Source organism: Struthio camelus, chromosome 3, assembly GCF_040807025.1.
Source record: "Struthio camelus isolate bStrCam1 chromosome 3, bStrCam1.hap1, whole genome shotgun sequence".
NCBI classification, from domain to species: Eukaryota; Metazoa; Chordata; class Aves; order Struthioniformes; family Struthionidae; genus Struthio; species Struthio camelus.
The window spans coordinates 47,060,205-47,076,452 of record NC_090944.1 but is presented as its reverse complement, the minus strand read 5'-3'; the positions used below and the strand labels follow the sequence as shown (position 1 = coordinate 47,076,452).

The following is a 16,248-nucleotide window of genomic DNA, read 5'->3' as shown; positions in this document are numbered from 1 at the left end:
AAATGACTTTCAGTAGCAGATGAGAAAGTTAACTGTCACTGCAGACAGAGGTTGCAGACAGACAGCAGGGAAGCATGGCTACTGAGGAAAAGAATGAAGCGGGCAGCTCTGTAGCCTCCCTTTCCTTACACTCAGCACTTCTGGCAATAACAGGGCATAACAGTAGCACAACAATGGTTTGACTACTGCCGTCATTTCTCCCCGCTCATGTGGCAGCACCTCCACAGACTTTAGCAAGCTGAAGGCAAGCTGAGCAACCTTTGGCAAGGGACGGAAAGCATAAAGCAAGGCGGCAGCCCTTGTCCACTGTCGGAGGTATGTCAACTACAGCATACATATGTACCTATAGAGAAATGGGGAGAGACAGGATCAAACTGCTTTTCATAGACAAGTTGTGAAAATTCTAACTTTTGAAATCTGAAATATCAAGAATATGCAAGTGCATAAACAGCTTCAAAAACTCAAAGCCTCGGAGCATAACTTCGTTCTTCAATACGTCAGGATGCAACCCCAATACCCCAGACACCACGGTCAAGGTAACTCCTCTGAGGCTTAGGCTTGCTAGATATGAAGAGATGCTACCTCCCATGCCAGACTGCTGAAAACGTAACATTAACCTATACAGATAGGTGGATTATTGCTATCTGCTCTTACATAGGTGGGTTAATGATAGTTTAGATATTTTAATTGATAAATCTTAATGATGGAAGCCTGATTTGTATATCTTTAATTCAATTGATATATCTATTTTAGATCAAGATTAACATCACAAATATTTTGAAGGACACCCATTGAAAAGAAACAAGCAGAACATTCCTAACACGTCACGTATCTCAATCCATAACATAAACACAATACCCCGTCTACATAATTTAAATTCCCTTTCAATGTTAGGAAAAATGAATAATTAATTTATAATAATTGATGTTAGAAATCTTCCATCACAATGTTTAGTTGCAATTAACATGACTAGATGAAACTAAATACTATAAATCTTAAAAAACACACCAAAAATATTGAATGAAAAGTTACAATAAAAAAATTCAGTCATATTAACCTACAAACACATTTATCCTTACCTTTCATAATACTCTGACCCCTCCTCCAAACCAGGCAGTATCCCAGTTAACAGTCCTTGCAGACCTGGTTTCAATGTCTTCCCCAGAGGGAGGTAATAAATCTCATACAGACTCAATAATGTCGGCTTGACAGACATTGCAGCATTGGCAAGGAGTGGAAACAGCCCAGAACTGCAAACAATAGAGCATACCTTTTTCAGGAAGCTGCTCATGTGAGACAGTTTTGATTATATCCTAAAAGACTCTTACAGACACGTTCAGCATGTATAAATAGCAGGGTTTTATCTTAGAATTTTGCACAGACACACACCACCATGCTATATGACTAGTAGCAACAAAGTATCTACTTACTTCAGAAATTCTATCTGAAAACATGTTCTCAACCAAACAAGAAACCAACTGTTTATGATGGACCATTTAAAAGATTTAAAAAAATCCTAAAAGTATATTTTTGAGGTTACCGTGAAGTGTAACTTCATGAAAGTTACAAATGCGATCAGCTAAATAAAGGACAGGTTTCCTAGACACTAAAAACATTTTTGCCACTAAATATCATAAATTATTACAAATAGCATCAGTAATCAAAGATGTGTGAACACCACTGCTGTTTTCAAAAAAGTCACTGAGGACTCAGCTTAGAAGACCCCTGACACACAGAGAAAAATGTATGAACAATAAAAAAGGTAAGTGTGAAATAAGGTTTTTAAAATACATACCTAAAAATGCATTACTAAAAAAAATATATATATATATTTATTTATTTATTTATCTTTGTGAATACGGTGTTATCCATATCACAGAAAAAAAATCTTTTCAAAGTATGGTAGTATTTGCAAAAATCATTTTTGCTCTTATCTATCTAGAAGAAAAACTGAGTTGCCATTGTCAAGTCATTTTTCGGGGGGGGGGGGGGGGGGGGAAGCCGTTTTGTTCAGTAACACACATTAACCCACAGTCTTTCTTTGTAAGGCTACCACTCATCCTTCAAGATTTGATGTTTAGAAATGCTCATTCCGCCTTTACTAAAAATACTGGAATCTTTGATAATGCCACTATGTGAATGCCTTAGTCTTCTCCCAAGCATCTACAACAATGGCTTTAATTATATTACACAAGGTAGCATTTTTCACTATCCTATTGTTAATCAGATACTGCAGCTACTGAATTGGTACATAAGCAAACGGCATGAGCTATGAGTTCACAGAATCTTTTACAGCATACTCAAAAACAGAACTGGAAGACCCCCACCCACCACCCCAAATCGTGCAGAGGATTTAACTGGGAATGTTTTGCCAGTGCAAGATAGAATAGCTGAAGTTAAGATATACAGTTCATTTCCAGGCATTAATATATGCCTTAGCTACATAATCAGAATTCTGCTTTATTCTACTCTTTCTCAAACTGATGAGATTCTAATCTCTAGGGCTAAGTAAAGATTAAGAACAATGTGCAACTGTGTGTGTGTATGCATGTGTACATACACGTATATAAAAATCTCCACACAAACACCCCTCTATGCCTTGTGTAATAGCCCAACATCTTCCCCTCCCCCACCCAACTAGAAATCTATTAGAGGTATAGGATTCAATATATTTTCACTTAATTCTCTTCTCTAGGCTATCCTTCCTTCTCATGACCATCAATTCTAAAGACCAACAGTGAGAAAAACTTGTACTTGCCCACCTTCCCAGCCAACCATAAGATTAAGCTTTTCACTCTGTTGCTTAGATTGCTTAGAAGAGAAAGTTTCTTGAGATAAATGATAGTCAAACTTTTCCAATAACATTTAAATCATAATAGAAAAATGTAATGTAAATATATTGCAATAAGTGTTAGCAGTACAATTACTGTACATACATGCACAGAACTGTTTATTTCAATGAACAAATAATAAATTCCAAGAAAAGTTTTGGTGATGTGTATATCTTCTAATATACAGTATTCAGAGGAAGAGTATTACACAAGAGCCAGTAACACGAGGGAAAGAAATCACTTGATTCTTGCAGTATAACCAAGCTATATTGTTACTATAAAATGCAGAAAGCCCAAAGGATCCCTAACTACATATCTGGAATGGAGTTGTTTAAACTACTTGTACCTGTATAGGAAAAGATCTTTCGCCAGACGCTTAGGTCCAATGATTTTGAAGATGATCTCATATGTTTCAAGTGCCTTCCGATGAACTCCACCCGGCAAAGCTGGATGAAGGCATTGTGCCAAGCGCTTGCCTATAGTCAGCTTTTTGGGTACTACCTGGTACTTCGCATTGTTCTGTAGTACCTAGTTAAAAAAACACACACACGCACACACACACACACACACACACACACACACATTAAGAAAAACAACACAAAACAAACGACTTAAATGTCAAAAGCATATTTTATAAGTGTGTTCCCAAACATGGTTAGCAAGTCATAACACATGCCTAAGTCAAAAGGACAGCACAACAGAAACGTTTAAAGTGTATTGTGGAACTTTTTGTTTGCAATGCCTTTCACTTGTACACTTGACACAGGTGCAACTGCCAAAGCATTTAAAATTTCACTTGCAATGGGCTTCTCACTGAACACTTTGTCATTTTATTTTATTAGCATCTTTACACCATAATCAAGCTACGGTATGTCAGGACAAAAATTACTGTCTCCAGTTGCCAGAATGAATTGCCAGCAGCTCAAACAGGACTATTAGAGTCATCGCAAATGTAACTCCTTGTCTGCAGTTTAAGAAATTGTGAGCCAGCATACAAAACTTTACAACTGCTTGAAACTGCACAATCACTTTGGGACTGGAACACAGAATTGCATTTATATCTTTAGATCTTTATTTCTGAACAGTATATCCTTTTCTTTATATACTCACGCTGTAAGGGTTGTCACCATCAAAAAATGAAAGAATCTGGCAATTTATACAAATAAACTGTCCCATAAACATTGCCAACAATACCGTCACTCCTGATATTCTACAAAGTTTAAGTGGCAGAATGTAAATGCTTCAACCTCATCATTTTTTGTGCCAGCTTCTGTGGATCTTCACATTGGTAAAACGTATTTATGCAAATAAAATTATGACCCTGATTGGAGATCCCTAGAAAAACTGATGAGAACAAGATTCTTATGGATATCAGGGCCCATATTTGTAAAGTGCTATTAAAGATCATGATGATATTACACATCTCACATTTATTGGCAACACTAATCAGAATAGTAAAGTTTTCTGGTCAATCAATGTTTTCAGCCTCATTCTATAACTCATACTTCATATAAAAATCTTGCTGATATTTATATTGATTCCTTTGTTTCATACTATTTCAATAAAATTAATAATTTAAAGCAATGAGATTAAAAGTAAATGTTGGTAACTAGAAAAAAAGTTGCATTTATTTGCACTAAAAATTAAAAGAACTTTCCCCCTTATGATTACAACGGGTTTGACTGCAAGTCTTAAGACGTTTGTTTCTGATTTGTCTGTTCCCTGTACAGATCCAACATATGGCTCAAACTGCTAAAGCATTTCCACGTGTATCGGAATGTTAGAACCTTACTTTCTGTATTATTATACCAGTACTCCAGTCTTTAAATGCAATGTTTCCAATTCCTGAATTTTTTTTTCAAAAGCACCCAGTAGGCATACCTTGTTCAGCTTTCCAAGTGCCGATATTAAATCTGCCCATTCACTGGAATATTCAAAGTTCTTCAGTGCTTTGTCAACTGCTGCTACATAGTTTCTATATTTGGAATCACTCAGTAGCTCCAGCTCCTCCGTGTTCATCCTCCCACAGAGTCCCCACTAAAGACCAGCTTGCAATTCATGTACAACCATTACCTGTTCAAACAAAAATAAATCAAAAATCCCCCACCCAAAACACTGTTACTGAAGGCATATTATGAAAACAATTTCATGCAAAGAGCAAAGCATTTTCCTCATGAAGGGCAATATACGGCTATCAAACTAAAGTCAGGCTGTTTACAGCAAATCTTACACAAAAGCTAATGCGCTGTACACAAGTATTAAATACATGTCCAAAAGACTGTATTTATAATCAAATCCAGTAAAAAACATTGAAAAATTACCACATATACAACAACTGTTTACTCTACACAATGCAACAAGTCTGAAGACATCTTAACGTTCAACAGCTAACACGCTACTGCTGCAAATTAAGACACAAATCCACCAACTATTGGGGGGGGGGGGGGGGCTGCATTTCTGTGAAGGGTTTTTTTTGTTTTCCTTTTCCCCTCTGGGTCATCACCAAAACAACCCAGCTGTCCACAAATCAACATTTCTGAAAAATAAGAGATCAATCTTTCTGAATCACTTCCAGGTGGAAGAAAAAAGGACACGTGCAGAACAGCTGCACGATATTCAACAGCACCTTCACGCCTCAACATTTGCTTTTAAAAGACCTGGTGTTCCTATTCAGCAGTAGGAATCTGCTGTGCTTTAATATTATAATATTATCCACACATACCAGAAGTATAAACTTAACAATGTTCTATAACGAGAGGCTTTTGCAATTTGTTCTGTATATTTTCATCCCACGGAAGTTTATGCCAAGTAATTAAGATATTCCAGTTCCAGAAACGCGACCTCATGCTTCTACAGGGCACATACTAGTTATTTCATAAAAATTAACCATCATTTTACAACAATATTTTTAAAGCTACTTCAATATCAAACAGTTGTAACCCATAGTAGGAAACCCTATTGTAACAGAAGCTTTTGTACCCCTTTTAATGGGGTAATTAGTCTTTTGGGAATTCTCTCTGATATTGAGCTTCAGAAAAGACATCACACTCAAAAAATGCTGTTATCTTCTGTCTCGAGTAAAGGAAAATGGGAAGAAAATTGCACGCACAATTGCAGGCTGAAGCATGGTGGTAAAACAAGAACGCAAACACAAAAACAAACAGAAAACCCCAAAACACAGGAATAATGATAAAGAAACTGCACTCAGACCGCCTACCAAGCATGATAAATAAAAAAATCATACTGCAACACAGCAGCTTAAGTGAGACCTTCTACAATGACTGGAGAACATGTCTCATTGGCTCCTATTCCCCATGAGAAATAATATGATAAAATACCAGGAATGTTTGAAAAGATACACATCTGTGAAATAATACAGCAGAAGAATTAACAGAGATAGAAAGTGGCACTCATCACTCGTGGTTCTAGAGTTGATGAATTAAAGACAGTTATCTTCAAACTCTGATAAGGAATAAGTTTAAACGTTTCTGGACTAGTCAAAAAAGATCGAAAATTCAACCTGTATTATTTCATGGAATAAGCACACTCCAATTGTATAAGATGCATCAGAAAACATGAACCCTTTTCTGCCTTTTATCAGGTATCATCAGTCGTAAACATTTCACGTGGCATGTAAAAATCTTCGTTTACTGAATTTCTGCTGTATCCTTCCATTCATCCCTTCAAACAAGGTTGTACCCAAAACGGCTCTGAAGCTGCTATATACAAACTTTGTCTGCAGTTCTCATCAGCAGTTATCACTGATGAAACATCACAAAGCCCGAGGCCACAGATATCCAGCTACCTGAAGGCCACCTCCTCGCTGTGTTCTTAGGTTAACCCAAAAGCCTATCCACATCACCACTAGTAGCACTGCTTTACCTCTTCAGCACTCCAAGAGGTAAAAAGGAAGAAAGCTGTAACCAACAACTTATTACTGTCCAAATATAGACAGCAGTAACCGGGCTTTAAACTTCATGCTCTTAATGTGGTCAAAGTTATCAGATGAAGTGACCTAGCAGACTTTTGCTCCCTTCCTTTTGTTCCTTCAGTTAGCAAGTACTTCTGAAGATGAAGTGAGATGAAGCAGCTTTAATCCTCCCCAGTGTCATGTTTTCACTACTAGCAGAACATTAAAAAAAATAAAGTGGTGCTTCAGCCAGAGATACTACAGGGCCACATTGGGTAGTGAAGGGCCTCTGAGACCCTGCTCACCACCGACCTTCCAAGAACACCAAAGACTGCAGTGCCTAACTCTGCTATTAGACAAACAGGTACTATAAGGTACCAGATAGGCCTGCTCTTTTCTGCCTTCATTGTATTTATCTTCTGCTCTCCAGGAGGATCAAAATTCCTCATTATTCATTTCCTTATCATCTATATTACCATCTTACTCCTCATATTGCTCTTGCTCTGGTTATTCAGAATAAAAAGGAAAGTCACAGGGAAGAAGAAAAACTAGAAAAATATATATTTAGGGAGAAAAGGAGAAAAATGACCCGGAATAGTGGGAGTGAATAAAAAGGCCAAGAATTATAAATCTTTGTGCCCTTGATCCTGATGGCAAACTAATAATGAGAGACTATCTTCAAGGTAGAACAGAAATGGAAAGTATTATTTAAAAGCAGATTCAGAATGCACATCGATAGATTTCATGACACCTCACTGGAAGAAAGAGCATATATATCACTTTTTACTTAAAAGTTTATTTCATTTCATAATAACCATCTTTGCTTTGGATTAAGTCCAGAAAGAGATCAGTTTGGCTTTGAGAAGCCCACAGATTTCTCAAGAGACAGCTGCACAACCGATCTCCAAAAGTAAAACAAAATGTTAACACTAGAAAAGAAGAAAGGTCCAACACACCAAAGCATCACAATTCTCATTTTTCCAGGCACAAAGGACGGAGTATGAACTCGATACAGCAAATAATTCTTTTCGAGCGAAGAAAGCATCAGCATCCTTTTTTATTCGGCTAAAGCCTAAATGCAACAGGACCATCTACGGTTGGGTAAAGAAAACTTATCTTCTTCAAATGCTTGAAAAATCTAAAAGCTAAGAATTTTGACGGATTGAGGGTTATTAAAGGTTAGACAAAAATAGCAGGAATACAGGGTTAAACAGGTAGATTTTTAGAACTTTGTGTGAACTTTGTGTGAATTTTAGAACTTTGTGAACTTTGTGACATATTTTATTCTGTTGCTCAGAAAGCCATTTTCCTTTATCCATATTATTGCTTTGTCCTATTGCTCTTTATAAATACTATGTAGGCCAAAAAGCCCTTTACTCTTAAGCACTGTCCATATGCTATCAATGAATTTAATCAGTATGAAGTTTTGTGCAGAGAAGAAAAAACACCTTCTATGTTTCCTGCCACTCTGTGTTCTCATTTTTTTCCTCTAAAAAATTATCATGTTTCATATAATATGAGGTTAGAGGGAGAAAATGAATGTCTTGTATTTTTCATTTTTCTTCACAATGAAGAGACTATTTTAAACAGCAAATCTTTCAAGTCATATCAGGAGCCATAACAGGCCAGGGGTGTAGAAGAGATGTTATGTAAATATTATATACAAATAATTATTTATAAGCCTCACATCATTTCTATCCTAAAAACTACAGGTATGCTTATTTTTATTAGCCCTCATAAATAAAAATATACTTGCCCTTCCACATTTTCCTTTTGCTTAGTCTGAAGATATTGCATCAAAATATAATTAATCTTTTCTCATGTCTATCATATATTCTCTCACAGCCACTTTTCTGCTCTCTTCATTTATAATGAAATTGCAGATTTAATAATACTTAATATTGCAGCACTGATACCCCAATACAATGTTAAACCTTAATAATACTTATCTCCTTACAAATGCCACACCTTGCCTATTGTTTCATGGATTATTATTTAAAAAAATCTGATGAGCAATAAAATGGATAGACCAAAACCATTAAAAATAGTTTCTGTTGTACCATCAAACAACCAAGATAAAGGAGAAATCATTTATCTTGTCATTCTGCAGTCACCATTTATCATCAGGGCCAACTTTCCATGAAATATTTTACAGTCATTTCTCTTTTAAAACAGAAGGATGAAGACTGGCATTCTTTGTTTTTGTTGTTTTCCCCCTTTGGCATATCTTATGACAAGGAAGGGGCAAACTTCTCGGACAGAAATTCACCTTATCTCACGGAGAGTCAGGACACGGGCAATCAGCAACCTGTTGGATGGCCTGGCCTCTTTTTATGGATGACAAAAAGGGAATGGGGGATGAGGGGAGGCTTATCATCAATGAGGAGTATTTACACATCCTAAGAAACGCAATAAGCCTTAAACTGTTTCATAAATCCACAGTACAACATTTGTGTGCAGTGCCCACATACCAAGCTGGTAAATGCAGAACACATTTTTATTTTAGTATACTTAACACAAACATAGATTTGAATACATGGAAAACAGAAACCTTATCATTTATCAGTTAATTCATTACATGTTGCTTCCCCTTTGCGTGAGCAGCAAAATAAATACCAGAAATCCCAGCTTGGTCTCTTCAGATAAAAATAAAGTGTTGAGAATACTCATATTCTATCAACAAAGATGCAGATTTTCCAATTACATTTAATCACTCTATTTATAAAATTACTTTCTACACAGTCCTCTCATTTTCAGAATTGTTTAAAACAGCATCTCTAATGATTTCTGGAGAATAAGAATAGTTTGAGCTTGTTATTTTGCCTAATTGCTATTCACAATAACGAAAACTGCAAAAACATATATTCTCCAAACAAACCAAAAAAGAAACAATATATTTAACTGTAATTAGATCTTATCTCATCAGTGTCCTGGAGGAGTATAGAGTATTTCCTAAAAAGAATTAATATTTTTTTTGAATCACTTCACAGTGCGCTTTTTTAACCAGTCAAAATTCACAAGTAGGAACAATTTCTTAATTTTTTCCCATTTAAAAAAATATATATACACACCAACCTGGACGTTTGAATTCAAATTAAGTCAGTATAACAATCCGTGCATTATCTATCCTGGCAACTTCTAAATCAATATGAGATGTTTTCTGAAAGACTGGGTCTCATTCAAACAAGAATTGAGAAAAAACCTATAGGCTATTATAAAAATGTTAGGTAGAGACCCAAAAGGATGCACTCCCTCCTGGCTTTGAAACCTATGAAACATGTTTATTATTTTTAATACAATCTATTAATAAATATAATAAACAAATTGACAATAAACAGAAAGAAAGTAAACTACTTGTTCTTTTCGGTATACGGGAAGTTAACATGAGAAAGACGACTGGAGTAGAGACTCAGTCTACCACTGAGCAGAGTTGCAATTTGGGACACAGATGGAACTACATGAGGTATTTCAAATGTTCTTCCTGATAATGCTGTTATACAGGATTCCAGAGTCTGACTTATACCAGATGAGAGCTCATGAAGAATAATAACCATCTTAAAAACTCATAGGAAACATACTGCAAACTTTCTCAATTATCAACTTCTCTACTCATAGATTAAGAAAACAAATGTATTAATCTGTTAATTAATAATAATTGAAATTATTATTTAAGAATCTATAAGTGTATGTATTTGCTGTAGCATATACTATTCTATAAATGAAAGAGTATCAAATCTATGTTTACCTGAGAGGAAAAGTAAGTGACTAAAGACTTCGCACCCTCGCTGGTAAATACGAAAGTCTCCTCTAATTGCCTTTTAAGAATAGCGTTTAGGATGACATTTAAATCCCTCTACCCACTTGTACTTTATTACAGTTTTTCAATATATCATAGGTGAACTAAAAAAACAGTTTAATATACCAGATTGAAATTTTGATTTTGATTCCATACCCTCTAAAAGAATAGCATGGATTCATTTTCTTCTACCCTTTGCGCACCATTTCTGCATACTTCTCAGCATTGCCTTGTTATTTGTAGCGACGTATCAGAAAAAAGCAGCTCTGTTCACTATAGAGACCTCTAAGCTCTGCTTTAATGAAGTAATGAAATATTTTTCTCTGTTAAAATACTCATTGATTCAATGCCAAATCATTACTTTTAACCAAATCTAACAGCAAAAAAAAAAAAAAAATCAAAATCTGAACAAAGCAAACTACATACATCTTTGCCAATGACAGCAGAGTAATAGCATATGACAAATTCAAGTGACAAAGTGCACACTCAAACTAACAGGAACCATCTCTTCTAGAGGTAAGTCCTCCAATGCCACATGAATGCTAGAATCCTACTTACACTAAAGCTTTTACTTTAAAAATATCATATTGTTCTTGAGACCAAAATCTAATGTTCAAGTTTGATAGAACTCAATTCATAACTCAGTAAATCAAAGACGATGGCTTGTATCTTCATTATCACTCAGGGCAATCACTAACTGAAAATATTTTTTTCTTCCCAAAGCATTATTTTCCTGTTTTTCTCGTTTCTACTAGAAAATGACTCTGTTCTATCTATGTATTGTTATTAAAACTTCACCATCATACATTTTAGATACACAATTAACAAAACTCCAAATATCAACATTTGTTATATCAAATTATGCAAAATATCTGAAATATCTTACTAAAAAAACAGATGGCAATCTTCAAGCCAGAATAACATAGCCTAGAGAAAAATGGAAAAAGGCTTGCTTGAATCTGTACTTGTCCTTCAGCGCTCACTTACAAGTACTTTTCTCCCCTCCCTCTGTTCAGTTAACCACCGTATGGGCATTGTGTTTGAAGCAACCAGTATTTCAGCCTAGACCTAGAACTGGTCACTATTGCCCTCTTACTCAGTTACACATTTGAAACAGTGGAAAATAAAACCAATATCAGAATTTAACCTGCACTGTTTTGACATTTTTGCCCCAGGTTTTCCCCCTTGCACTTCATTTCACTTCAGCACAGAAAGTCACAATCTTTCTATGTAATTAAAATTCTAACAGTAAAGCATCTATCAAAGAAGTGTAAACAATATAGATAAAGACAATTTTAGTAGTCTTCTAATAACAGAAGAATCTCTAGTTCAGTCTCCAGGACAACATCCTAACAACTAGAAAGATTAAAAAAAAAAAAACAAAAAAAACCCCTTAATATGAAATTCTAAATATGACATGTAATCTCCTTAAGTCAACCAGTCACCTCAGTAATGACAAGCCAAACAGAGACATCAGATCCTTACTCAGAAGTTCCTTTAAAATATATATTTTATATAGTGTATCATACATTGTTCTGTGAACCAAAACAAACTGCTGTAAAGCTGAAACAACTTAGCTTACACCCTGGGTTGGTGTGGCCTTTTTCAGCTATCCACAACCAACCAACAACACTGCACAGATAACAATTTCACCAGCTTCATAAAGAGATCGTTAGATTACTTATTAGAAATTAGGCTCTTTGTATTACCTTAAACAGACTATGGGAGGTATTTATCTAACATAGCTAGATATATGGTGACCATGCAAACTTAGTGGGTTGGAAAGTTCATCAGAAAAGAGAAAATGAGCACGTCGCGGTGCTGTAGCAACAGGGGTGGATGCAAGCGTAGCCTCTTTGTGGCTCCCTTACATCCCTCACCACGGTAAGCTTTGGGCTTTTCCCGTCCCACAGGGGAACTGCCTAGTTCTTACACACACAAAAGAGGCTTTTGGGCTACTGCGCTCTTCCTCAAGTCATCTCAATGATTTCAAAGAGTTACCTTCTCTGCAGGAGCCTGAACACAGCAACAAGACAGCCCTCTTGAAACAAACTGCAATTTATTTTCACAGTGTTTCAGCCTCCTTCCTTCAAATAGTCACTAAACCTACACTCTCTGCAGAAAATTCCTTTTTAGCCAGGCAGCTCTTTTCTGATATTTTTCAAGCATTTATTGAGGAACGACTTATCCTGAACTACTCTTTATTATTTATTTTTTCCTGTCAGTAAACTAGTAAATCAAATTAATATAGTAATACAGTTAAAAAAAACACACTAGTAAATCAAATTAATATAGTGATACAGTTAAAAACACACACACACACACACACACAACAATTGTATCAGTAAAAAACCCTCAAACTAGTATGACAACGTTTAACCCTAGATTCCCACTACGCTTTGTTTTAAAGAAGAGTTCGTCTACTTCCTGGTGCATTTCAGCTTTGTAAACAAAAAAGGGCTACATGAGAATAATGCAAGTGTAATGGAAGACGATGAAACTCATGTACTGAAAAGTACCCTTCCTTCAGGGGTAACAGTCTGAGCTCACAGGGTGATATCTTTTTAAATATTCTGATACACACCACAGAGTCTACCAATGTCAAAAATGTGGCGGCTTGATACCTTATTCATTTATTCCTGGCTCATAGTAATTTTTAAATGAAAATTTTATACGAATCTTTTATTTTTCCATACTCATCATTCTAATAATACATAGCTTCAGATGAATTTAACACACTGTCTCCAAACAACACTGATACTCTTTTCAGCGTTCACAAATCATTTATCAGAAGCTCTCCACACACAGCCTTATCATCGCCTTGCATCGTGTTAAAAGGTTACCCAAGTATTTGGGGAACAGTTTGTCCCTGTTCACATGGGTTTTTTTTTACATACCCTGAAGCACCAAGATATCACTAATTCATTATTGGGATTTTAATTCTGAAATAGTGTCATTTGCCATGGGTACACCTACATGTACATCTAGGTGGTGGCGGTATTTTACAACGTATTTAACTTCACATATTCTACAGACGGATTACAAAGGGATTTGTTTTTTCAGCTGTTTTGAAAGTAGTGGTTGGACCAAAACTTGTTCACTCGCCTTATCCTCAGAAGTTAACCAGAGGAGACGTAAAATTCAGGTTAAGTTCCCTACAGTTTTTACAAATTATACGACAAAATAAATGAGACAAAACACCATTCCCTGGCTTAATGGGGGAAAAAAAATATACACTTACAAGTACAAGTAACAAGTCAAGTACAAGTGTCTGATACATTTTCCCTGTTTACAGAGAAAGACATTACTGAGAGAAAATCCTTCAACATCTCTAGAGTTGTGTCCTGTGAAGCATAAAGATATTCTGAAATCTGTATAATAGTGAAACACATACCATCGACAAAGAATTAACACTATATTTATAAAAAAATTAAAAATAATAGAAATAGTGTTGTGTGAAGAAACAAATGGTCTTGTGTTGGGTCTTCTGTTATTGGGGGCGGCGGGGGGAGGGAGGAAAAAAAAAAAAAAAGTTGGTCCTGCACCATTTGTTCTCCCTTTCCCTAAGCTCTTAGAAGGAAACACATGCTTGTTATTCTTCTTATTTACAATTTAACTTCTTTTCAACTACAAGTGATAGGGAGACGATTACTAATCTGAAAGACAATTTACACGAATACAAATAAGTTAGTTCTATTTTTCCATTACATGCTTTAGCTAGTATTATTTCATCCTATCTCCTCGTAATCTTGTGTTTTTCTCAACCATATTTGAAACAGTTTTTAATAACCTACTTCTTACCCTTTTGGACTTCTTCTACACACTCTGCATTTAACATCAACATGGCTCCACCCAAGTTAAAAAAACATAAATGCAGAATGGTAATCAGCATTTTAGTCGTCATTTTAGTCTATCCTGGCTAAGCAACAAGATGTGAAAACTAAAGGTAGACCTACAGCAGTAGCTTTGGTAAAGACAGCTAAGTCAGAGGTGAACGTATAGAAGTGTCCGCTCCCTATTCACATGGAGTACAATGGCAGAAGACTACAATCCGAGCCTCCCTGTACCAGACTCACTGCATACTAACTAATTCAGCTTGCTGTGCATGTGATGGGTGTTTCTGGTGCCCAGTGCAGCATACCAGTATTTCTACACAAGAAAAGCACCAATAGTGTAAATATAATTACATATCATAAAGCACAACCTCACCAGCACTGAAAAAATGTAGGATAACTTTTAGTCTTTGCAAGACGCTGCTTAAACATGTACCGTCACTAATGCTACCAATAAGTTTGGAGAGTAAGACATTAAGTATAAGTTAGGAATGTAATCTCTCCTCCCCCATCTCTCACTTTCAGGCTACTTAGTTTCCAAAAGCACCTATTCTCATTTCAATTAAAACACAAATAGGAACTATGCTGCTGACATCTTGTCATTTTCCAACGCATGATGAATATTTACTCATCCTAGGGTATTAAAAATACCTTTGTATAACCACAATACTCATATAATCACAACATTTAGACATCTCTCCACTATTAAACTTTGTGAAAACTAATCGATATTTCAAACAAAAAGAAACGTATGTAACAGCCAGACTAACGTAAGTATTTAGCATAGATCCAGACAAAGGCTTGGCAATGAAATTAAAACCTATGATATTCAACCTAACGTTAAGCCCCTTATTTCCACCAAACAGCTAGGCACATTCCTATTGAAATAGAGTCTTCCATCACTTGCACTTACACAGCCGGATATAGTATGATTCAGATATCACGCTACCCAGTTAATTTGACAGTCATAACATATTCACTAGGAATTACTGCACACAGAAAGAAGATGCAGGTGTGCAAGGGTTTGTGCTAATTAATCAGCCATGAAAATGGAAGGACTACAAAGGCAGAGTCCTCCTGAACAGGCTCTTCAAAGACCGCAGCCCATACCCTGCATATTTTAGGATATTTAAGCAGTTAATAATCAGTAAAGCGCAACTGATGTATTACAGGTATGCAAATGATATTTCTAAAAGCTTTTAACACCAGAAGCTGCCACCTACTTATGGTTTTTTTTTTTCAAGTGGGCATCACAAGATTTACGGGCGACCCACCATCAACAGATGAAATTTAACCCTGTGCTGCACAAAGCAGAGACAACCGTCTGCCCCGCACACCCTTCCAGACACCACACACAGCCGCTCCAAAAGCGGGGCCTGGCAGGCAGGAATCGGACCAACAAGAGGCACTTAGCCCTTAACCCGCTCAAGGTCGAAGCGGGACAGCTCTGCCGGCCCAACACCGAGCTTGTTCCCAGGCGGAAAAGGTCCCCTGGGGAAGCACCTCCGGAAGGGGCCAAACCGGGGCCGGACAGCAGCAGCAGCCGCGGCCGGCTCCCCGGCGGCGGAAGGGGCTGCGCAGCCGCGAAGCCCAGTCGGGCCCTTGCCTGCACCGCCCGGCCCGGCCCTCGCCCTCAGCAGCGACGCCCAGGCGGGCAGGGCAGCGGCACCTCGGCTCGGCCCGGCCCCGACGCCCTCCCCGGTACGGCACAGCCCAGGAGCGGGGGGAAAGGGTCGCGCCGGGGGGGGGGGGGCCGGGCCGGGGCACACGGCGTTACCTGAGCGACCAGCGCCGGAAGAGCCCCGCCGCCGCCAGCGCCCCGCCGCCCTGACAGCTCCCGGCGTGCACCGCGCCGCCGCCGCCGCGACTCCCCGCCCT

At 37.2% G+C, this 16,248-nt stretch overlaps 1 protein-coding gene across 8 annotated transcripts in view; it reads right to left on the bottom strand.

The window, feature by feature from the left end:
• DOP1A (DOP1 leucine zipper like protein A) overlaps window positions 1-16,248 on the bottom strand; it is a 70,398-nt gene extending 54,150 nt beyond the window's left edge. For 5 of the 8 annotated variants that reach the window (XR_011140121.1, XM_068937648.1, XM_068937652.1 and 2 more), the window contains exons 1-4: window positions 16,148-16,235; window positions 4,713-4,904; window positions 3,178-3,359; window positions 1,080-1,250 (exon numbers count right to left, since the gene is read on the bottom strand). Coding sequence is in view for 6 of the 8 variants with exons in the window: in XM_068937648.1 (XP_068793749.1) it covers window positions 1,080-1,250; window positions 3,178-3,359; window positions 4,713-4,850 (491 nt within the window). In the remaining 2 variants the exon portion in view is untranslated. Of the gene's footprint in view, window positions 1-1,079; window positions 1,251-3,177; window positions 3,360-4,712; window positions 4,905-16,147 lie in introns of all 8 variants that reach the window. The other 3 variants (XR_011140122.1, XM_068937651.1, XM_068937654.1) reach the window with 1 other exon arrangement.